The 25,832-nt window shown below is 36.1% G+C and overlaps 1 protein-coding gene across 4 annotated transcripts in view; it reads left to right on the top strand.

Moving 5' to 3' along the window:
- LOC105679222 (antifreeze protein Maxi) overlaps positions 1–25,832 on the top strand; it is a 126,200-nt gene that overhangs the window by 74,149 nt on the left and 26,219 nt on the right. For 2 of the 4 annotated variants that reach the window (XR_010890086.1, XR_010890085.1), the window contains one exon: positions 3,858–3,997. Coding sequence is in view for 2 of the 4 variants with exons in the window: in XM_067354468.1 (XP_067210569.1) it covers positions 3,858–4,150 (293 nt within the window). In the remaining 2 variants the exon portion in view is untranslated. Of the gene's footprint in view, positions 1–3,857; positions 4,151–25,832 lie in introns of those variants that run through there. The other 2 variants (XM_067354469.1, XM_067354468.1) reach the window with 1 other exon arrangement.

The following is a 25,832-nucleotide window of genomic DNA, read 5'->3' as shown; positions in this document are numbered from 1 at the left end:
AGGACCGAAAAATGAGATAGACATAACCATCTAGAATCTTTATGATTTATGACAACTCAACGCTGTCTTGTATTGCTTGAGTTAAATTAATTGAATTTGTTGAGTTTATAGAGCAAATTTTATTGTAATAAAAAAAGGTTAACTGCAAATCAGTCTAAGAAACAAATAATGTTGGTATGTATGTTGGTATACCTCTTTAATAGATATAATTATATATATATGTATATAATTATATTTATTAAACTCAACAAATTCAATGAATTTAACTCAAGCAATACAAGACAGCGTTGAGTTGTCATGAATCATAAAGGTTCTAGATGGTTATGTATATCTCATTGTCGGTCCTAGTGAAACTAACTCGAACTTGAATTATCGTAAACACCCACAGTATCTCAAGTAAGAGTACGGACAACAAGGTAACGATCGGTGATTAGTCCACCAAATTGAGGCAAAAGCGGAAGTTGCATGCCCGTGTGTACCATTTGTGTTTACACTGCTTCGAGCAAGTTTTATCTATGTATGATTGATTACCTTGCACGAAAACTTTATTATTAAATTTGAATTTAAGGATAAACTATAAATGAGAAGAGGTAAATGGCAAAGGATTGCATTGGAATTATATATCCTTTTAATGAAATAAAAAATTAATTTCTTGTGTCATTAATGTTATAACATAACTTAGTTGTTTGTTGACACATTAGAACTGTCAAGTTACAATGCTATTTTTAATTAAACGATTTACTTTCATTCTATTATATTTATACTCTGTCAAGCTCTCCCTGCCTCCCTGTCTCTCTGCTTTAATTTATACAGTATAAAATTGTTGTTATATTTACAATTTCAGTTTTACATTTCAGAACATATTTAAAAATGCGCGCGCTTTTCGACGCGTTTCCGGTTTTGCTTCATTCGCACTCTTGCCCCGTCTACACGCTGTCTTTAAGAAACTATCTTTAAGATAGTACGTTGAAGTAAACTGCACTTGAAATGACTATTCAGCTACACGCTATATTTAAAGATCGATAACTATCGATAGCAATCGATAGTTTGTTTTGTTTCGCACAATACATAACCTCTAAAAGTATTTTTTTTTAGAATTTGAGCCTGTCAAAAATTAATTGTTTTCTAATTCCTAATGAACTACCAATGGATACAAATATATAATATGGCGCTATAATTATATAATAAGTGGTTAAAAAATAAAAAGAAATCGATATAAATCAGAAATCGATATAAATCGATATTTTCTAATTATGATGTTGAACTGGGATTCCTAATATCTTAAAGATTGTTTTATTTAAAGATAGTTTGACACAGCTACATGCGCAATTTAACATCAGATCTCTTCAACACACTATCTTAAAGATAACGTGTAGACGAGGCATCTGTTGTCCGTACTCTTACTTGAGGTACTTTAATTCGCGTATGTGTGTGTATGGCGCCTCTCTGATATTATCTGGGAATTAATCTACTGCTGTTTTTTCGCTATTATACCGATACCGGACACACACACACACATATAAAAATAGCAAAAAGGATACAACTTTTACATTAGACTGCCTAGTTTAATTTTAGTGATTCAATAACATTATATTATGCAGTCCGCAAATCATGTTGCACTTATTCAGTGTGTTAAAACTATAGAATACCTTTTATAAAAAGCTACTTTTATAAAAAAGCGAAAATTGATGAATTAATTAAGCTCTAAACGACATGTTATCCTTAGAGCATGTAAAAAAAGATTATTTTTATAATTAATTTTCTTTTTCGGAATAAAGTCGAGCAGAGCAAATTCCCTTGTGTACACTTTAATCATGCAAAAGGATTTTTAATTCGATGCAACCAATAAAAAGCGGCATCTTTTAAAAAAATATAGCATTTTGACGATAAAACAGACGACTCCAGCATCCTTTTAAATTTGATTTTGATATTACAACATTTTTATTCAATCAAAAAAATCGTTAAATTAGTATAAAATTATTTAATATCAATTTGTAAAAATTAATATAAAATAACTTTTTTAATTAATAAAAAAATAAAGAATGTAAACCAAAAAATAACAATTAATTATCTTTAGAATTACTATTTTTGCTAGCAGATGAATCATTTTCAACAATTTTTGATAAATATTGATAGATAACTGACAAATAACTGAATCTCAGGAAGGAATCGAGTGTAACTATAAGATATCACATTCATTTCGAGTGATTCACTGATTTGATTATATATATTTAAACTGTATTATATATTTAAAACTGTAGCAGAATATGATTATTGCACTGTATAATTCATTTTACGATTTAGCAATTGTTTATTATTCTATTTTTTGTTTCTTGGCAGTTAATTTTAATGAGTATTTACTTTTAAAAGTTCTCTCTTTTTCATCAATTAAGAAACAAATATTAATTACAAATATTTTTTCCAATAAAAATATTAAAACTCATGTTAATATTATTGTGTATATAACATATTATATATGTTAATATTATGTAATAATAAACTCATGTTAATAATATTATGTATTATAAAATCAATATAAGAGAATTTCCATATGAGAAATAGGCTCGTGTAATAATATCATATCAATATAATATATGAAAAAAGCTAATGGAGCCATCGCTGGTTGTTAGTGCAAAATTTTTAATGTTTCGTATAGAAACTTGATTGGTCTGCACTGAGACATTAAAATGTACACTGATCTCAGATTCGAGATACTAAAATATACGAGAAAAGCATACATCGATCTCATTATTCAAGAATCAGAATGTATGAATTAAAGTAAAGAAGTTATTTGAAAGAAAGGAAGACGAGAGAAAAAATATCAGGGCGCGAATGGCTAAGCCGGGACTTGAACTCGGGCTTTTCACTTTTCGGGCGACTGTTCTTTCCACTAAACAACTCAGACCCCACGCTTCTAACATTCACTTTCATCGGTTTTTAGGAAATAAACAAATCTGTAGAAGAGAAACGCCACTTGAAGCCCGCGTGATTTTAAATCAATATAAAAGAATTTCCATATGAGGAATTATGTATTATAATAAAAAAAAATAAAAAGAGGACGCCAAGTACTATATACAATAAAGTACAATATGATTGTATGTTTTACTATTATGCAAGGTGATTCTCGTAAACGTATTGAATATCTCGTATGTGTATTATAATATGGAAAAGAATTAAAACAATAGTTCAAAACATAGAATTTAATCAAATTAACAAAATAGTTAGGAAAAGTGCCGAATAGGAGACTCTCCTTCAATTACCTTGACCTTAATATACGTTATCAAGATTATAGTTCTGAGCAACCTGAGTTACGTCTTTTTTCAGCTTGATTATTTATTGTACAAAATGGGGCTAAAAAATAAGAACAGTATTTGAAAATTAACTTTCAGCTTTGAACAGTTTTTGTCAAAGTGCTGTACGAATAATAAGCGATCAAAGTAAAAATAACAATTTTTTTTTAATGCTCAATAACTCGGTAAAAAAAATTGCATAGCGACCAGCAATCACTCAAATAAAAAAAAAGAAGTATCGCATGTAAGATACATGCGATACTTTTGTGATACAATTAATAGAAATAAAACTATAATAGCCTCGACATTTTGGTATTAGAATTTTCATCTTAAAATGATTTTAGAAATGTGCCATTTCAGTATAGTGTGTTCGGTCTGGAACACCCTCTATTTACATATATAATCATAAGAACTAATCATAATACAAAATCGCCTTTTATATTAATGCAATAAAATACTAATATTAAATTTGTTTGCAATATTAAATAATTAAATAATCTATAGTACGTTACAGTTAAAAAAAAAGAATTAATCTTAGCTTTAAGAAAACATTTTCGTTTTTTACAGATATTTGTTAGCCGCAATCAAAACCCAACGTTTCAACATGAAGATCTTGTTGCTATTGCTGGTCTACATAACTTTCGCATATTGTAGCAAAGCTAAGAAGCAGATTCATGATCAGCCAGTCAACAACTATGAACTTGAATACACGGGCTCACCTGCGTTAGGCTTGATTGAGTCAAATTCTCATCTTCTAGAAGCTGCGCCCGTCGTGACAGTCGCTGCCAATGATCATCATTCAAATCATTTAGTTCGACCTGGTTACAGCGTAGGTGGTCCATTGGCCAGTATTGCTAAAGGTTTGATTATTCTTTGCATTTAAACTATCAAATAATCACTTTTTGTGATCTCATAATAATGCCATTGTACGCAAAATAACGAGAGAAACTATATAAAATACAGGGTGAATCACCTAACATTAGAACCTGAAATTTCTCCGTTATTTTCGATGATACGAAAAAATGTCTAAGGAAAAACTTATTTGCTTTGAAGGGGCAAATATTATTACGAGTAAAAAATTTTGTTAAAGTTATTATTTTTGAGTTTTTAAGGTCTCCGGCAATTTTTTAAATGGAATAACATATTTTTATTATCACTATGTTGCAGCTAACAAAAAGACAAATTCAACCATGTAAAACATGTTGACCTTTAGACGACCCTTCGAGGTGCTATTATCCTGAAATCGTAATGTAATGTACAAAAGTGATATGTTTTGTTTACAAACAACTTGAGTTTATTGAAGAATGTGTTCGAAATGGTGACCGTTGACATCAAAACATTTTTGTAATTGGGTTGTAACAGAAAATGTTACGTTATTTAAAGTGTCACCGGTAATGTTTTCACATGCTACGACAATACGGTGACGCATATCTTCAGCAGTTGTTGGTCTATTGGCATAAACAATATTTTTTATTGTCCCCCATAAAAAGAAGTCGAGTGGATTCAGGTCAGGTGAACGTGCTGACCATTCAACAGTTCCACCTCGTCCAATCCAGTGACCGGGAAAATTTCTATTCAACACATCTCTTGATATTGTACTTTCGCGTAGTGAGCAGGGCAGTCGTCATGTTGGTACCACATATTTAAGCGATTTTGAAGAGGTATATCTTTCAGTAAACCTGGCAGAATTTCTCTCAAGAATTGTGCATATATTCCTCCTGTCAACATTCTATTTATAAAGTATGGTCCGATTATTTTATTGTTCACAATTCCGCACCAAACATTGATACTCTATTGTCTTTGGTGCTCTACTTCACGAAGCCAATGTGGGTTGTCAACAGACCAATAATGTGCATTTTTTAAGTTTACTGCACCATAACTTGTAAATGTCTCATCCGTAAATAAAACATTATTAAAAAATTCAGGATTTTGACGTAGTCCCCATTCACAAAAATTGATTCGATTCTGAAAGTCATTTCCGTGTAATTCTTGATGTAGGGACAAATGAAATGGATGAAATCAATGTCGTTGAAGAATTCGTATCACGCTGCTTTGACTTATGCTTGCTTCGCGGGAAATATTGCGTGTACTATGTGGATCAACAGTTATTGCAGCTAGAACATTGATTTCGTTATTTACATTTGTTACCGGTTTATTCCGTACACGTTTTTTTTTCTCTACACTTCCAGTATCTTTAAAAAGTTTGAAGATATTGACAATAGTTTAAGCACTAGGACATCTCCGATCAGGATACTTTCTTGCATATAGCAATTGAGCTTGTACTGAATTTTGTCTACATTCGCAATAGACAATTACCATATCACGTTTTTCAGCAATCGAAAACGACATCGTCACAACGCGATTGAAATGATATTGATATTACATGGATGAATAGGTACAAATGTAAGTTGTTTGTAAACAAAACACGTATATCACTTCTGTACATTACATTACAATTTCAGGATAATAGCACCTTTTTTTGTGCGAGGGGGGGCGTAGCGGGGGTGGAGAATCTTCCAAAGACACCTTATGGCGTGCAATGTGAAAAAATATCCACTGCCATAAGGTAGTGTTGGATTCGCCTGGGATTCGGAGTACGAAGAGACCGACTGTCTCCCAGGCGCCTACCAACTAAACTCCACCCCTGTTGCTTGGCCGTCAGCCGCCGTTTGTGGGAAGATGGCCGGGAACCGCAATGCATTACCTACATCCGGCCACCCCCCCGACTGCCGGTCACCCGGCATCATCTAAACCTATGTGGGGGGAGGTTTGTACGCTTCCCCCCCTCCCACCCTCGACGTGAAAAATCTCTTGGGCCATGGCCCAACGGTCCCGCCTACGGGGACGGACAGAGACCAAAGTCCCCCCTCAATCCGAGGGGGGGTGGTCTGACACTGCCCGCCCCGCAGGGGACCTACCCTCGCCCTTCCGACATCTCGGGCCCGGCTTACCCGGGGGTAATTGAGGAGCCAAAAGGGCCCGCACTTTCTGGGGCTGGAGGGGAGGGCTAGATTTCTCCCCCCTCCCCCCATTGCCCCGAGGGCGCTTTTCCGCGAGGGTCCTCAAGGTCGCCCTTGTGACCCTCGCGCCTTCACACGAGCCGGCCCTGCTAGGGCCTGGCTTCGGAGACCTCACCCGCGGTGTAGGCTCCACACCCTCGATGTCCGTGAGGACCACCAAGGGAACTCGCGTAGTGGCCCCACCAGGCATGGGCGGGGGGTGGGGGGGAGTGGTCACCCGTTTTTTAGGGGAGCCCGGAGGCGCAGAGGGGATCGGAGGGCACTTCTCCGACCCCGCCCTGTGTTTCGCCTCCCTCCCCGCCTTCGTGCAGATGGGGCATCGGGGAAGACGATGACACGCCCCACTTCTTGTGCCCCGTTTCACCGCAATTAAAACAGTAGAGGGCCCTATTCTCCTTGGACGGGCACCTCTGCTGTACGTGGCCACGCGCCAGACACCGGAAGCATCAGGTGGACCTGCTTTTGAGCAGCTCCACTCGTACGGAGGTCCATCCGATCTGGATGGCCTCGGCCTCCGATGCCTTGACCGCCGCTCGTGCTGGGCATTGCGCCCAAACTGTCCGCACACGCCGGTTGGTCGGGCGTAGCGGACCTATTCGGATCTTCGGTTCGGAACATCCGTCAATACGAGCAATAGCTCGGCGGATCTCCACCCCGGAGACCGACTCCCCGACCCCCATGAGGCGGAGGTCGAGTTTCTTCGACGGGAGTGAAGAACCCCCTCGAGCCCTCACCTTTTCAAGTTTGAAAAACGCTTCAAAACATGGCTAGATTCAGACTTTGTTGCCGATCGTTCTGAGAAAAAGCCAACTGCTGGAAGGAAATCTTGTTCGAGCGATTTCCAAGAACTTTCTCTTACGACAAAGAGGCGAAAACTGATTTCAATACAAGAAAATTATTCAAATATTGAAGTTCAGGAAGCATTTCTTTATATGCTACGAATTAATGGAAGGAGGAAATTGGCAAATGCTATAAAAAATCTTTTAAAAGAAGATGAGGACGAGTCTAAAGATAATCATGATAATGGATCGTATTCTCCATATACTGCAGAAGAAGCTGTAGCGCTGATAGAAGACGTGAAGTTATCGAAGTACCAATATGAAATTATTCAGAAGCAAGCGAAATGTAGAAATGCTGACATTTATCCTTCATATCACAAGGTACTGGAAGCAAAGAAAGAATGCTATCCTTCGCAGATAGTCACGTCTGAAACAGAAGTGCGCATCAATCTCCAATCGCTGATTGATCATACTATTTTGAGACTTTTTAAAGATCCCACATTACGTCTCCCTGATCTTGATGATCGTGCAAAAATTTATAATTTAGATTTCACCTTGAAATATGGTTGCGATGGAGCATCAGACCAAAAGAGATATAACCAAAAGTTTTCAGATGCAGATTCCATAGATGAAACAGTTTTCACCATTTCCATGGTGCCACTTTGCTTGAAAGAACGTGAAAAATCCACAATTATCTGGAGCAATCCTCAACCTGCATCTCCAAAACGTTGTATTCCAATTTCTTACATATTCGCTAAAGAAACAAAGGATCGAACAAAGAGTGAAATGCAACTTATAAAAGACCAAATAGAGATGTTGCATCCAACGAAAGTGAATGTCTTCCATGCCACTTTCATGGTTCATGTAGACATGAAATTAACAATGGTGGATGGGAAAGTCTGCCAAGCACTCTCCGATTGTTCGTCATCTGCAAGTTGCTACATTTGTGGTGCTAAGCCGAGCGAAATAAACCATCTTGAACGTGTTAAAGAAAAAAGAGAAAATACTTTCCATTTTGAATTTGGTCTCTCCACGTTACATGCATGGATAAGATTTATGGAATGCATTTTACACATTGGCTATCGCTTATCATTCTGTAAACGATATGCAGTCACTGACGAGGAAAAGCGATTAAAAAATGAAGCAAAAGAAAGGATTTGCACGAAATTTAGAGAAGAGCTTGGTTTACTCATTGATAAACCAAATCACGGAACTGGGAACACCAATAACGGAAACGTTGCACGAAGATTCTTTTCGGATCCTGATTTATCTGCCAGAATAACAGGAGTAAATGTAGAGCTCATCAGAAGATTTGGTCAAATTTTGAGAATACTTGCAAGTAACACCAAAGTACCATCGTCATTTTTTGATAAATTTACTCTTGACACTGCAGAATTGTATGTCCAGCTTTATTTATGGTACTTCATGCCTTCAACTGTCCATAAAATACTTATGCATGGTACAAAAGTAATGGAAAATTTTTTGCTACCAATTGGACAATATTCCGAAGAAGCTGCTGAAGCGCGAAACAAAGACTTTAAACGCTTCAGAGAATTTCACACTCGGAAATACTCTCGATTGGCCACAAATGAAGATCTCATACACAAATTGCTCGTATCGTCTGATCTTTATATTGCGTCTTTAAGGAAACACTGGAAAAAGCCAGAAAATGATATCGATGCCGAAATTATAATGCTTGTTAAAAATTATCAGTTAGAAGCCGACTCAAAAGTTTAAAAGCATATTTCATGTAACATGTTTCGTGTAACATGTTACGTTTTCGCGTTTCGCTTTAATGATCAGTACTATCGGAACAAATACTTTAAATATGAAAAGTTATCTGTAGTAAGATGTCGCAAAATGATTATTTGTTTATTTAATTGTTTATAACAATAGGAATTGTTAGTTTACGATAAAGTTTTGTCATAAACGTCATTTTAGTGGTAATTTTTCAATTAATTAAGTTAAAAAATTATTTATTTCAGAGAGAATGCGTTTCGATCGATAACTTGTTTAAAACATTTGTTTATAAAAATTAAGTTGAAAATTTAATGATTTATTTCTATTGTTTTGATAAGATAGCATTGGTTTTCATCGATACTGGAGTTATTCAAGTTGTTGTTTGTCATACAAAAAATAATTTAGTTGAAAAGTATCAATTTATCACTTTATTTGTTTAAATATTTTTGCACAAACAAAAAAAATAAAAAATCGGCTTTCACAGTTTTCTTTAGAATTTATTTCTGAGTATTTCTGTGAAAGAAACATCTAAATCGGTTAAGAAATACCACCTGTAGCCGATTTTGAATAGAAAATTGTGCGTTTGCACCACTGTGCGCCGCACAGTGGGCCGGATGGTGAAATTTAGTGACATTTTATCAAAAAATCAACTTCTTTATATTGATATTTTTTGAACACATCTTGTTTCTTAAATGTTTATCAAGCTCGAAAACAAAAAAATAAATAAAATTTATTAAAAATTCTAGTCGTAATAAATATTTGAAGTTAAACATTGTAAAGATAGCATTTTTCATCGGAGAATACTCCCTTGTTTCTTCAAATTGTACCGATGATTCTATTTAGTATTTTGTATTCTTTTTTTTTTTTTAATTTAAAGAGCAAATTTTTGCTTTAAGAAAATATATCTTTCATTAAAAATTGTTGTTCATAATGTATTAATAATATAACGTTCAATGTAATAAAAAGAATTGTAAAAATTTTTTATAATTGCAGAGGAATATCGTTTGAGTCCCAAAGAGTCCTACTTTTTAACAAATTGATACATTTTCAGTATACTTTTCCCTACATAATCATACAAAAATCATTTCCTACTTCGTCCTACTTTGCAACTTATTGTCGCTTAAAGCAGTCAGCGTCATATTATTTTATGCGTTTACGTTTGCATTTATTGTCGCGTCGCAGAGTGGGTCTTACCTTTTCGTTTTTAAATAATTAACCGCTACAGCTAGTTCCTCGCTTTTATTGAAGTAGCATGTCTGCAACTTCAGGATCCAGTGATTTAGCTTTCTTATTAGTTCATTTTACTCTCATATTTGATATGTATGGATCGGACGTTAGTAAAAGTATATAAAATACATCTTTGTTTGTTGTAATTTTTGACTTTTTTCGGCTATTGTTTATGTCTTTGCATGAATTTCTTAACATTACGAAAAAAATTTTCTCAGTGAAGCTAATGAATAAAAAACATAAAACAAGCATTAAAAAAGTATAAATAGCGAAAACGAAACATTCATGACATTTTGTTGACACGCGTTGCTACCGATATTCGCGACTCATCGAGCGGAAAAAGTATTTAGTTTTGTGTATAATTAATTATTCAGTTTGTGTTATATATTTTATGTTTAGTTAAGTGTATTATTGAACTGTAATAATGGAGAATTTACGTACAAAAAAGGATTTCTTCTTAGTGTTAAGAAATTCATGCAAAGACATGAACAAGTACTTATTTTTATACGATAAGATATGTGAGAAAATCGAAATTTCTCCAGAAAATTCAGGCACATTAAAAGTAACTTTAAAAAAATTTACTAGTAAATTGAAATCGAAATGGATTCAATCTCACTATATAGAGAGTAAATTCCTTCAACAAAATGAAAAATGGTTAGAAAAAAATTTCACATATCCAAGTGCCATATTAACCAAAATCCCATCTTCAAATTCAAGAAATATTGCAGTGAGACCTAAATCATCTGTTGTTAAAATTAATAAAGGAAAAAAATCATATTTTGAATGCAGCAGTAGAGAAAAAATACGTAGAACTAAATGATTAGTAAACAAATTCTCTTTAGAAGAATTGCTGGAAGCTGTAAAAATGAGCTTCCGAAAACGTAAAATGCCTACAAAAGTACACCTTATTCAATCTGTACAAGATAACATGCATAATCGAAACATTGAAAATTTATTTGAAAAAACATGTACGATAAAACAAAATTGTTTTACTGTAGAAAAAGCTTTGAACATATTTATTAGTGCACAACTTTCGAAATTCCAATATATAACTATTCGAAATGAATCGATTAAATGTGGCATTAACCAGTGGCCTTCCTACTATACTTTATGCAAAGAAAAAAAGAAATGTTATCCACCAAAGAATTTAATTCAAATAACCGAAAATTATGCCACAGTTGAATTACAGAGTTTGTTGGATCACACTGCATCCAGAATATTTAAAAATTTACAAAATTTGCCAGAAAATACAGATTTAAAACTTACATGCAAATGGGGCTGTGATGGGGCTGCTGGGCAACAACAATACAAACAGATCCTACTGTAAATTACGATAGTGTCTTTGTTTCAAGTTTGGTTCCTTTAAAATTAGAAAACAAATTAACTTCCGAATCTTTATGGATAAATCCTCGGCCATCTTCGCCATGGTTTTGTCGACCAATCAGGTTTAATTTTGTCAAGGAAACACAAGAAGTAATAAATCAAAAAATAAATCGAATTAATAATGACATCCAAAATTTGAAGATACTTGAAATAAATAATGTGAAAATAGAATATGCTATGGCCCTGACAATGGTAGACAACAAAATCTGCAATGCTATTACAAATACCTCATCCGCAATGCGTTGCTACATTTGCAATGCAAAGCCAACAGAAATGAACAACTTGTCCCTTATAAATTCTAAATCTTGCAGCACCAGTAATTATTCTTTTGGGATTTCATCATAACATACCTGGATTCGAAGTTTTGAATGCTTGCTACATATAGCTTATAATATGCCATTTAAAAAGTGGGCTGCGAATACACCAGAATTGAAAAAAATTCGTAATGATAGAAAAAAACAAATTCAAAAAGAATTTAAAGAGAAAATGAGTCTGCTAGTTGATGTCGTAAAACAAGGACTTGGTACATCTAACGATGGAAACACTGCAAGGAAGTGTTTTTCCAATGCCGAACTTTTTGCAGAAATAACCGGAATTAAGTTAACATTAATCAAAAAATTTCATAACATACTACAAGTCATCTCCTCTCCATATCCAATAGATGTCGACAAATTTCAAAAGTACACCCAGGACACAGCCAAATATTTTGTTGAAAATTACGGATGGTATTACATGCCAGCCTCCATCCATAAATTATTAATACACGGAAAAGAAATAATAAACCATGCTCTTCTTTCAATTGGACAGTTATCCGAGGAGGCACAGGAAACTAAGCACAAAGATTTTAAACACTTCAGAACCTACAATAGCCGAAAAAATTCGCAAATTACAACAAACGATGTATTCTATAAACTTTTACTAACGATCCATATATATCAAGTATGAGAGTAAAATCAACTAACAAGAAAGCTAAACCACTGGATCCTGAAGCTGCAGATATGCTACTTCAATAAAAGAGAAGAATTAGCTCTAGCAGTTAATTACTTAAAAACGAAAAGGTAAGATTAATAAACCTACTTTTTAATAGCAATGTTTAATAGCATTCATTGAGCAAATTTTTTATTTTTTTTGCAGATATATATATACCGGGTGTTTCAGACCACCTGTCCCACCTTTTTAAAACGTAGGGATGTGCTTGTACAAAAAAATGGCTCAGACAAAATTTGCATGATTTCGAGGGATCTATCTAAGGGTGACCTTGACTTTGACCTCGCAGTTGATTTTCAAGGTCATTTGAAGGTCAGAGTAATTTTTTTAAATGGAAACCCCTATTTTTGATTCCAAAATCTAATAGCTGGTGTCAAGAGCTTTTCAAAACACTATAATGAAGTTATTTTTCATTAAGTACTTTTTGAGTTATAAAGCTTGTAAATTACAGTATTTTGACATAAAATACAAAATATCTTGTAAAACATTCAATTTGTGGGAATCTTACCTTAATACTTTTATGCATAAAATAATGAGACGAATCAATTGGTATAAAGAAAACACATAGTTGCTTTCAAGAAAAAATATGTAGTTTGCAACATGCAATTGCATACTTTTTTTTAAAACCAATGTATATTCTTTATACCAATTGATTCGTCTCATTATTTTATGCATAAAAGTATTAAAATAAAATTCCCAAAAATTGAATGTTTTACAAGATATTTTGTATTTTATGTCAAAATACTGTAATTTACAAGCTTCATAACTCAAAAAGTACTTAATAAAAAATAACTTCATTATAGTGTTTTGAAAAGCTCTTGACACCAACTATTAGATTTTGGAATAAAAAATAGGGGTTTCTATTTAAAAAAATTACTCTGACCTTTAAATAACCTTGAAAATAAACTGCAAGGTCAAAGTCAAGGTCACCCTCAGATAGATCCCTCGAAATCATGTAAATTTCGTCTGAGCCATTTTTTTGTACAAGCACATCCCTACGTTTTAAAAGGGTGGGACGGGTGGTCTGAAACACCCGGTATATAATAGAATAGTATATTTTATAACAATTTTTAAAAAAATTTTTTTATATTTTTGTATAATATAAAAATTAATCATCTTTTTAACTTACGATATCATCAAAAAAGGTATAGATTACGGTATAAAATAAACATTTAATTTTTTTTAAACAATTTAATTTAAAACATTAATAAAAAAAACTAATTTAATAAACATAAGCGTGTTAAATTGTATACTATTAGAAAAGAATAATTTAAAAAAAAATTTTAGTTCAAATTTTATCCCGATATCTTTTTTGGTTCTAAAGTTATACAAAAATGTCACTAAATTTCACCATCCGGCCCACTGTGCGCCGCCGTGCGCGGGAGGCACTTCCGGCCTTTACGCGCCACTGCCGCCTTCCCCCCGGGCGCCGCCTTCTTGGTGGCCGTCTTCACATGGGGATCGGCCGGGCTGGGGGCGCCGAGGCCCTCCACCAGCCTTACCGGCCCTCCTTTTCCGCCGGACTACGGTGGCCTAGGTGGTGGGTTCCACCGCTTCCGGCGTGCTCATCGCCTCGGGAGGAGGGGGTGCAACAGAGCCAGCGGGGACCCCCAGCGGCGACGGGGGAACATCCCCCCCCTCCCGAGGCACCACAACTCCAGTGGCTCCCTCTTTTCTCCCCCCCTCCCTTCCCCTTGCTCTGGATTGCCTCCCCAGCGGGAGGTTCTCGAGGGCGGGAGGGGGGAGGGAGCATCGCCACCCTTTCTTCCAGCCCCCGGAGGCGGTCGCCGAATCCTCGCAAGGTATCGGCTATCCCCGCCAAGCTCACCGCAATCTGCGGATCACCCGACGGGGAAGGACGGGGGTACCAGTCCCCGCCCACCTCTACCTCCATGGTAGTACCCCCAGCCAGCCTAGGGCTTGAGGGAAAACCCTCCACCACAGGTGAGATCGGCCTCTCACCGGCGCGCATATTGGCATTCTCCGCCTGTAGTTTGCGGATCCGGCGCTGGAGACGGCCATTCTCCGACCGCTGGGACTCCATATCCCTCTTCAGCGCCTGGATCCGCTCGCGCCAAAAGCCGGGGTCCCCGCCCTCGGAAGCCCGCCCGGCAAAAGTCCGGACGGCCTCCCTGAGGACGTACACCCTAAACTTAAGCTTTCCACTAAGCTCACCTTTGAGCCCAGTGCAATGTTGCGATATGGGACCGGTTGTATGCGCATGTGCGGCAATACGGCGTCAGTACAGTGTCTCATACAAATTAAACAAGGCACCGTTACCCCGCTACATTAAAAATATTTCTAAATTTTTTGAAATTGATTAAAATTTTTTACTTCTTGGTTTTTTAGCTGCTGGCTCCGTAGATTCCATGCTTGTAAATAAATAAATCTTACCTTATTTGTAGTCACCAGACCTTCTCATGTCAAAACGTCCCGCCATACGGTCAACACATAATATATAACGGCACTGGATCTCCATCACCGCACATGCGCAGAGCCGCACATGCGCATACAACCGGTCCCATATCGCAACACTGGCCCAGTGGCCCGCTGTCGTACTTCCTCTATGGAGAGGAGCACCCAGTCTATGCTCACGAGCATCTCCTCCGAGATGCCCCTCTCCATCAGGCCAATGGCCTCCTCAGCCCTCCTTTTTTGGGGGCCGGTGAACGCCGGCGGGATGATTTCACAGGGAGGGGGACTCCCCTCCCCCTGAGTTGCCGGCTCCGGACAGTGCAGTTCTCTCCGCTGCACTGCCCACGGTGGACGTCCCCGCGGTGGCTCCGTCTTTCCCATCGGAATCCAATTTCGACAGGAGCACCGGGGGGGAGGGGGGGGGTCTAAAGGGGCCCGACTCTTTAGACCCCCCCGATCTTTACGCGGCCTACCCCACCCCTTGCGGAGCAGGGGCCGCCGCCTGTTGCCCGCATCCCTTTGCAAAGGGCGTGACGGGCCTTGACCAAACCTTGGGGGAGGGGGCCGCAGGTTCCCCTAGAAGGGGGTCCCCCGCCTGTATCGTCCAGTAAATCCTCCAGCGGGAGGCCCTTCACGGCAGGAGGGGCAGTCCCCCCTCCTACTTCCATCTCCTCTCCTGAGGAGAAACCACCGATATTAATATCTACTGCGGGGCTCGGAGTCAACCCCGCAGTAGGCCCTTCGCCGGATAACGACGCGGCGGAGGCAGGGACTATACCCACATCCGCGCCAGCAGCTGGGTTACCGACCCCCTGCTGCTGTAAGTCCTTCCCTGTGTCGGTCATACTTTCATCATAATAATTTGTTAACAGAGTTGTTTTCTCCGGGTGTATTTATCGTGGTTTTCTTTTTACTAGGACGGTTGTCGACCAAGACTAACGAGCCCGTCCCAGATCTTTTTATAGAGGTTTTATCATCCTCGCGGCCCGTGCAAGCTCAATGCAAGCACCGGCCCCCGACCCCAAACATGGGGTTACGGTATGAGACACCACGCCCTTCCCTCGTGCCATGGGGGGTCAGCTGTTATGCCGGAGCACCGGCGTGCTAACGAGACTGGCTAGGTTCCGGATTTTTTCTCGAGGTTTACTCCTCTATCCTGGGGGTGTGTTTTTCAAAAACACACCTATCGAGTTCAGGCACCCGGGGGTTTGGAATCAGAGTCCCCATCTCTTACCAGCGATTGGGACAAAGCCCTGACGGAGTCGCTGGGCTCCGCAAGGATAATAGCACCTCGAAGGGTCGTCTGAAGGTCAACATGTTTTACATGGTTGAATTTGTCTTTTTGTTAGCTACAACATAGTGATAATAGAAATATGTTATTCCATTTAAAAAATTGCCGAAGACCTTGAAAACTCAAAAATAATAACTTTAAAAAAATTTTTTACTTGTAATAATATTTGCCCCTTCGAAGCAAATAAGTTTTTCCTTAGACATTTTTTCGTATCATCAAAAATAACGGAGAAATTTCAGGTCCTAATGTTAGGTGACTCACCCTGTATATATAGTACATACTTTTAGAATTTTAGAATACTTTTATTCTTTTTTAATATTTTACATATTAAAAAAGTTTTTAATATTTTTAACCAGTTGAGTGGTAATGTATCATATATGTACAAAAAAAAGTGCCAAACGTGATAATGTATCATATATGTACATTTCTAAATAACTCCACTAATTTTCAACAGATTTGCATAAAACTTGATATCCTAAGATTTTTTGGACTGCTGAATTCGAATCTGTTGTCAACATTGCAAAATTTAAAATGGCGGATCCAATATTGCGACTGTTAATTGTTAAAACGACTAAAATATTGGAATTAGGTAAAATATGTATAAGACCTTATTTGTAGAGCTTTTTATGAGCTTTATTTTTTGTTTGACAACTTTTTCCGTACAATGAACACTTTCTGAAATAATTAACAAAAACAGTTTTACCTTTGAATCTTTGAGGGGGGCTGGGGGATGGAGGGAACATTTGCGGCAAAAATCCATTTGGGAATATTATTTACTAGATAAAATAACTATTTAGGCTAAATATAAGCCAAATCGGAGGTGATAGCTTTTTGGAAGTCCACCTCCCTTTTTTGATCCACCTCCACTTTTGACTGGAAGGTCGAAGTGAACATTTTCAAAAATCATTGTTCTCGTCTTGAAACGCCCTTTCAAATAATCCCCACTCGACCCATAGTGCCATTTAACATTTTCCACCCCTATTCTGCCCCCCCCACCCCTCAGGGCGTGGGGGGAAATCCACACCCGTTCCGAAAAGTTGCTTTTTCGAAAACTTTGAACCCATGTTTCACCGTTTTTCGATATTTTAACTTTTGGCTCTTATCACTTTTGGCACAAATCTTTCGGAAAAGTTTACCACTCAACTGATTAAATACTAAAAAAGTTTATAAATAAAGAATATTTATAGAATTTAAACTATAATTTATTGCATTTTGTAACATAACGTTTTTTTTCACTTCAGAAACTGTCCCTAATTGTAAGTATAAAAAATAGTTATATTTAGAGACGGTAGAGAGCGCTGTTGTACTAGGGGAAATAAAATACAAATTTAAAACACAAACTATAGATTAAATAATTAATCTATTAAAAGATACATAGTTTTTGTTTTTTTTAATTAGAATTTTGTTAGACATTAAATAATGAAAATAATGAAAATAAAATATGTATCTATAGAAACTATAGATGTTTATATAAAAAATGTCTCTAAGTATAAGTTTTTAAGTACAATAAATTCACACAAAATTTAAAAGTACTATTTAATTAAAGATCTTAAAAAATAAAGCTGGTAATAATGAAGAATAGAGAACCACCTTCCAATGACTTTGAACTTGACATCTGTTATCAAGGTCCTAGTCCTAGAGTAACAAAAAAAAGTTTTAGTTGTCAGTCATTGTTTATTAAAAAGTTAGTAAAAAAAGAAGTTTGCTAAATGGAATGGTCATTTTTTGACATCATGTACGTTTACAGAATGCACTTTTAGCAGATTTGTTTATTTAAACGTAGTAAATAAAATGCATAGGCAGGGAACGAGCTTCCCTGCATTTCCAACTACTGAACCATATACAGGGTGTCCGGTGATTGCTGAATCACCTCTGGGGTGCAGGTAGAGCGGGTTAAACTGAGTAGAAAATTCCTCTACCATTTTGCAATTTTTGCAATAATTAAGAAGGAATTAATTAAAAAATATCGGCCAATTTGCGCGAGTTTAACCCTTTCTTTACGGCGTATGTTGCCGCGAGTATGGTTCCTTTGTACGGGGGAGTCTGCCGCGAGTATACACTTTGAGTATACACTTTAGATAGAGTGTAACATGTGTAGCCTTATAAAATAATTTTCTAAGGATTAAATAAAAACCGAACTTACATGAAACAATTATTCTTTTAATTATATTTTATTGTTTTAAATTATACATTTATAAAAATTAATAAAAATCTATAATAACTAATACATTGCTATTATAGTAATGTAATTCTGTATGATAGATTTTAAAGCAAGAGGAGATACACAAGCCGACATCGCAATCTTTACACTAATATCTGGATTCATGTCTTTTATCGTTAAACAGATCTTTCATTGTAGTATTTATATAAATATTATATACTTTTATTATATACTTGTATAAATATTACACAACAGAAAGGAAAAAAGCATAAAAGAATTGTATTTTTTATACGTAATTAAACACATAATCACGACAGACACCGCGAAATTAGTACCAATTAATCATTATATGAGCGCCAACTATAGTCGGCGCTAGTATCCACGGCTCATTATATGGATGCCGACTATAATCAGCATTAGGAATGAAGGGATTAAGGGCGCGGCGAGAAGAGACCCGTGCAGAGCTGCCAGTTTTCCCCGGAAAGCTCCGTACGCACACAACCGAGATCCGCTGACGTCACGTGTCCGTGTGCGCTCGGCTGTCGATCTGGTAGAAATGAGCGGACCTATGTTTTGTATCTCCTTTCCACCAAGCCTAGCATCAAACCGGTTTTGAGGCTCGCACGATTTTTTCTGCCAAGCGTTGGCAGCGAAAATGCTTTCCCGAATTTCGTTCCACGCGAGTAAGTCGACTAGCGGCGTGTTGCTTTCGTTCGACGCAATATTTTTTCTGAGATTTACAGTCTTTTATAAAACATATATCATATTTATATTAATAAAATATTTTAACATTATGTATCTGCAGAATCTGATTTTTCACGTAATGTATTAATGTATTAATGTATAAAATAAGAATAAAGTAATAAATATTATATATCGTTAATAAATTTTCTATCATAATAAAAAATTATGTGTATCACAATATATAACAAAAAAACAAGTAATATTTCTACAATTTTAGTAGAAAAACAATTGTCCTATTAAAACATATTAACATAAGTTAATTGCGACGAAAATAAGCTTTAAGCATATTTAATATACACATAATATCTCGTTAAATATTCATTTTTCAATTATCTTACCTCAATATGTAGCTAAAATGGTATCATATACTTTTTCTTAAAGACAACTATGTGTTTTTTTTACACCAATCAATTTCTCTCATTATTTTGTGAATAAAAGTGTTGAGGTATGATAATTGAAAAATGAATATTTAACGAGATATTTCATAGTTTGTGTAAAATTATGTCCAATTAAAGTATAAAATATTTCGTAAACTATTTAATTTTTGGCCATTCTACCTTTATAACCTGTTACGCCGAATATTGCGAGAAATCGGTTTATATAAAAAAATTTAAATGGTTCCATTTAAAAAAATAAAGATGATCTTTAAATCTCCGAAGCGTCTTCACCTAAAGTCAAACTGATAAGATCAATATATAGATTTTTTTAAATCCTACAATTTTTATCTAAAACATTTTTTTATAAAACTTATATTTTTCGAGATATTCTGGGGTTCCGGTACTTTTTATGCACCCTGTATATTAAATATGCTTAAAGCTTATTTTCGTCGCAATTAACTCATGTTAATATGTTTTAATAGGAAAAGTGTTTTTCTACTAAAATTGTAGAAATATTACTTGTTTTGTTTATATATTGTGATACACATAATTTTTTATTATAATAAAAAATTTATTAACGATATATAATATTTATTACTTTATTCTTATTTTATACATTAATACATTAATACATTACGTGAAAAATCATATTCTGCAGATACATAATGTTAAAATATTTTATTAATATAAATATAATATATGTTTTATAAAAAACTGTAAATCTCAGAGAAAATATCGCGTCGAGCGAAAGCAATACACCGCTAGTCGCCTTAGTCGTGGAGCGAAATTTGGGAAAGCATTTTCGCTGCCAACGCTTGGCAGAAGAAATCGTGCGAGCCTCAAAACCGGTTTGATGCTAGGCTTGATGGAAAAAAGATACAAAACATAGGTTCGCTCACTTCTACCAGACCAACAGCCGAGCACACACGGACACGTGACGTCAGTGGATTTCGGTTGTGTGCGTATGGAGCTCTTTGGAAAAAACTGGCAGCTTTGGACCCGTGGCGATACTCCAAGATCTATAGAGAGAAGGTTACCTCATACGCAAAGAGGGACGAGCGGCAAGTGGGACAATGATAATGTCATCTGCGAACAGAAGCTATAAGTCTGTTCTTTATAGCTAAACTGGTTGCACTAGTTCAGAGTTTATCTTTTTCCCTTCACATTGGAAGGAGACCTCTTATCTCAGACAGCTATTGTTCGCAGATGAGATCATCATGCTCCCTCCTTCCTTCATCGTCCCTCGCCTACAACCGGTTTTACTGAGGTAACCTTCTCTCTATAGATCTTGATACAGCTCTGTTATTTGGTTACTAGGTGCGCGACGAAGCGTTGGGAGGCGCGCTCTACAAATGACACGGCAACATTCGTGCATAATGCTAGACCCTTTCGTTCTAATGATCACGTAACAGTGGGCTGTTTTTTCTCGCCGCGCGTTTAGACTCGCGCAAATTGACCGATATTCTTTAATTAATTTCTCATTAATTATTACGAAAATTGCAAAACAATACAGAACTTTTCTATTCGGTTTAACCTGCTCTATCTGCACCCAAGAAGTGATTCAGCAATTACTGGACATCCTGTATATACTTGAATGGGCACTCAATTGCTTGTTGCGAGCCGAGAGAGAATCACATGTCGTGTATTGCTGTCCTTTTATGTACAGTCAAGTTCGAAATTTTTGACTGTTGTTTAGCGGAGTAGTAGGTACATTCCATAGACGTAGTAAGTATAGACTGCTTGTGACATTCGCAGAGTATCGAGAGTTTAGAAAAAGTAAAAAGACTTTAAATATAATTTTTTTCTCTGTCACACATACTCCTCCTAGCCGAGTTGAAAAGAGATAACGATTCTATTGAAATTGTACGTTCTTTATACGCGCTCCGTTTAGACGTAGAGATAAGGAACGAGTAGTCTATACTTACTACGTCTATGGTACAATTGGTACAATACTTACGAATCGAACGTATAAACTTTTTGGCCTGTCTGTATTCTCAATAATGTGCTCATACGTAGAGGCATGTAGCCGAAACACCAATACACGACAAGCTATCTTTTTTTTTTAAGGAAGAGAAACCTTCGAAAAGGTGCCCACGGTCCCCCGGGGGGGGGGGGGGGAGACCACGGGTTATGTGGGGTTTTTACTCATTAAAATTCTTTCGGGACCTACCCTGGTCTTTTTAGGGGTACTCGGAGAGCAGCCATCAGTATTCATCCCGAGTATCCCTGACCATCCACTGGTCTTCCCGTCAATCCCACTCTCCAAATATTCCTGGAGACACTAATCTCTTGACGGGATTCCTACTGATTTGTGGGAAGGCAGCTGTGACCCGTACAATATCGCATCACTGTATGCAATTCTTGTGAAAGCCAGTGAAATGTTATATTTATTTTCTTGTCTGAAATAATCAGTTTTTTACAGTTTAAAAAGTATCAGTTTCAATGCTAAAGCTATGTCTAAATTCAGTATTGTTGTAATCCATTCAATATTTAATATTCAATATTGTTGTAATCCATTTCTGAAAGACAGACATAAAATCCTAAAAAAGACATAAAGCCTGACCTAAAGCCAGTACAGAACTGGATTAAACCTGGAATGCAAATATGTGACAGTTACAAAAAAACAGTTGGCAAAAGAAGAAAAAGAAGAATCATTACGAAGAAAAAAAACTTTGATAGAGAAGCAAGATGCGTTGGGTAACAAATATTTTTAACTAAATATAACTATTGAATGTTTAAATCAATCTCTTTCATGTGTGGAGAAATCTCTAATTAAAAAAACCGTATTTATAGTTCAAGGTATTTAAAAAGAAAACTTGAAGACATGGCAAACACGATGGCAGAAAAGTTCTTAGGTTAACCATCTTGGGTCCCATTATTTAATAAATATAAGTTTCAACTCACAACTCGGGGGGATTTTGGCATGCTAAAAGATCTCTTAAAATGTTGGAGTGCTGCACTTTGAAGAAATAGAGAGGATGAAAAGCCAAGAAAACCGGGTTAAACGCTCGATGTCTAAGTACATGTACATCAAACCAATAAAAATCGCGTTTTCCTTGCTCGCATATGTATAATTCAAAATCCACTTAACTATCGGACAACGTTGCCATGTAGTGGCGACTTCGGTACTATGATGGAGTCGGACAAAATTTAAAAAATTCAGAAAAAGGCTATTTTTGGCCGAAATAATGACTTTACGCCTATTTTGACGAAAGTTTGGAGTTTCTAAGGAGTTTTTAAAATGGCCTCTCGGAACTGTTGGTAACATTTTTGAAAATTTTAAAAATTTTGAAAATTTTTTGGAACCCGAATGACTGCCGTTCTATAGGTCGGATTTCGACGGCTTAGGGTGCGATCGACACGGGAGGTTGAATAAACAAGGCAATTTATGTCATTTTAGCCTATCTGATATTATTCCCTATAATCCCTATAAGGTTCTACATAGGATTATTGCATTTTTTGGTACATCTCAGTCCAATCTGATGCAAAAGAGCCGATATCTGGTTAAAAAAAAATTAATTTTCAATTTTTTGAAATTTTGTTTTAAGTCGTAATTTCGAAACTTTGATGCGTCGGGGAGAGCTAAAGATATTATCCGATCGGATTGCACTTTTACACACGTCATATGGATGCCAAAAGGCAACTTTTCCGCACTATTAGAATTGCGAACTCGAAAAATCGGGTTTTTCAGCTCACCCTTAGTACAGATATAATATTAAAAATGTAAGTTTACCTTTAATCGGCGATACCAGGACCATACAGCAAACCTTCTTCTATCTCAAAATGTTTATTTTGTTCCGATAATTGCAATCTACGAGCACTACGAGCCTTCTTTGATGCTTCAGATGCTCGTCGCTCAGATCGTTCAATGCGTTCTTCGTCCCGTATATCAGCAAACATTCTCGCTTTAGGTCCAATTTTTACTTCCATCAATGTTAACATCTCCAAAAGTGGGTGGAAGCCTTCATTGAAAATACAAGTTGCCAAATATGTTGCAATTTCAATGGTTTTTGCAGCACAAAAAATATGTGTTTTGGTGTAAATGTCCATATTAAAGAATTAAAGCTTTTATTATTGTTTTGAGTGTGAGCATCTTCACATCTCTCGAGGAAATCATCTCGTGATAAATCTGTATATATAGATTTTTAAATATTTTGTACTTCTGGATAAAGAGGAGCATCATGAATAAAATCTAACAAGTTTTTTTGTTCTTTAGCTTGCTGTCACTTACACTATGTCGGAGAACAACACGAATGCTGTGTCGTCCGTCGAAATTTTATGATAAAAAATTGCCAAAATTTTTTTTTTATTTCTTCCTCCGAGAATGCTTTTGAATTGCCAAACCATAATATTTTGTTAAATCAGTTATTAATTTATTTGTTAATTTTGCTTTTCCTCCAATAATATTTTATAATACGCGATTTCATTACTAATCTTTGAGTAACCCCATTTGGAAGTTTCAATTCAACTTTAATTTATAACTTTTAGAGAATGCTTTCTCCGACATAAATATGTCCAATACTTTTGTGCCTACTGCCTTCTGTTTTTTTTAATTGCTACATGTATGATAAATAAATCCGACCTCGCACAATCTGTTTTTGCTTAGCGGCCCCTTTTCACTCTTCCGGCATCAGTTCTGTACGTCAACCTGGAAGAGGAAGAGTAATTTGCTGTGCATTCCAGAAAATAAACAAGTAATGCTCTAGAGCAGCGCTCAGAATTAGTTGCACATCTCGGGCCGATTCCCGAGACGACACCTCCTGTTTCTCCACTACCGTCCGGCCGCTGGCGATCGAGCCGCCGATAGCTCTGGCTCAGGAACGTTTTATATTAGAAATAGGCTGGGTTGTTTAGGCATCTCTCAGGAAATCGTAACATTTTCTTTGCTACATCTTTCGTGCTGTCTTTCTTAATAGCTGCTTTTTGTCGTTGTCCCTTTTCTTTTATACGATCGTAAATCTCGAAGCATCTTCTTCATCTTCTTCATTTTGCATATCGTTCTAGCACTATACAGTACTGTCTTATTACAATCATCATCTTGTATGCCATCGATTATATATTAAATGAGAACGTTTTCTTTAACATAACTTTGATCGGTGATCTCTTGCATAGCGTAAATATACTGTCTACTGCTTTCGGTCGGTTCTCGTCTTTGTTGTATAACTGACTGTGTATTATCGCACTGCTTAATTCGATTTTAAATTCTCTTTTTAGGCGTTCTCTTGTTTGAGAATATTCCAGGATGTGATCTCCTTTTCGAATGATATGAATCGTCTTGCCGATCCTTTTAGCATACGCTTGCCATACACTAATTTTTGCAGGTTATTCCACTTAAGTAAAGCGCTCATGTCTTTGAACTCTGAGATCCAACTTTCAATCGATAATTTATTATCGCCTGTAAAATATGACAAACTGCCCTCTACATCTTTGATTGTGAAGTTATTCCCTAGTGACTCTCACTCGTCACCAGTAGAGTCCCTATATATAGAGTCTGGCCACTCGATTAGTTTTGGAAAAACATGGCGGCGGTATATGCATAGACGCATCTTGTGTTTACCATATTTATAGAATAAAACTTTCATTGACTACACCTTATTCGACTACAAATTGATAGTATTAATAAAAGCAGAGTGAAGCCTATAAAAGTAAGTACAATTATTTGGTATATGGTTTCTAAAATAAAATATTTAAGAATAATGATATTATAAAGAAGTAGAATTTATCATAAAAATTGTAATTCTAACCTCACATTGTTTTTAATAGTTTTATTTACAATGTTTTATTTAAATTAAGTTTTATTTAAATAAGTTTTATTTATTATTGTGATACAAACATTATTGTGATACTAAATATATAAGTAATAATAATATATACTGTAATGATATGATTTTAAGTATTATTAGTTAATTTTTCTTTATTTTTTAATTAAAAATTTCTAGAAAAGAATAATATTAATTGTTATTAATTTTCTTGTTCTATTTCTTTTCAAATTATTATACTTTCTATAAGAATTCCTATTGGTTCCGCCATGTTTTTCCAAATTTTGTTTCGACCAATAAAAATAAACACAAGCGTGGCCAGACTCTATATATAGGGACTCTAGTCACCAGTATCATGCCTGTTAATTTGCCTTAATTTTTATCATGTCTTCGTCGAATGGGAATATCGTTATCTGAGAATGCGTCATCGTCGTATCGGCGCGGCTGTCGCGTCATCCTTTCGCGTTTCATTCGCGGATGTCGTTCCTTTGTGGCATCTAATTGGATGCGGTGGTCTCGTCGCGTCTTATTGGCTGACGCCCTTTTGCATACATTTCGTTTCGTTTGCTCGTCTGATTTGCTTTCGTAACTTTCGTCGCTTGTCGCGTTTTCATCACTTGTCGTGTCATTATCACTTATATTCTCGTCATTCACTATGT

This window comes from Linepithema humile, chromosome 4 (assembly GCF_040581485.1).
Source record: "Linepithema humile isolate Giens D197 chromosome 4, Lhum_UNIL_v1.0, whole genome shotgun sequence".
NCBI classification, from domain to species: Eukaryota; Metazoa; Arthropoda; class Insecta; order Hymenoptera; family Formicidae; genus Linepithema; species Linepithema humile.
The sequence above is the reverse complement of the archived record's forward strand: the minus strand, read 5'-3'. Positions and strand labels throughout refer to the sequence as shown.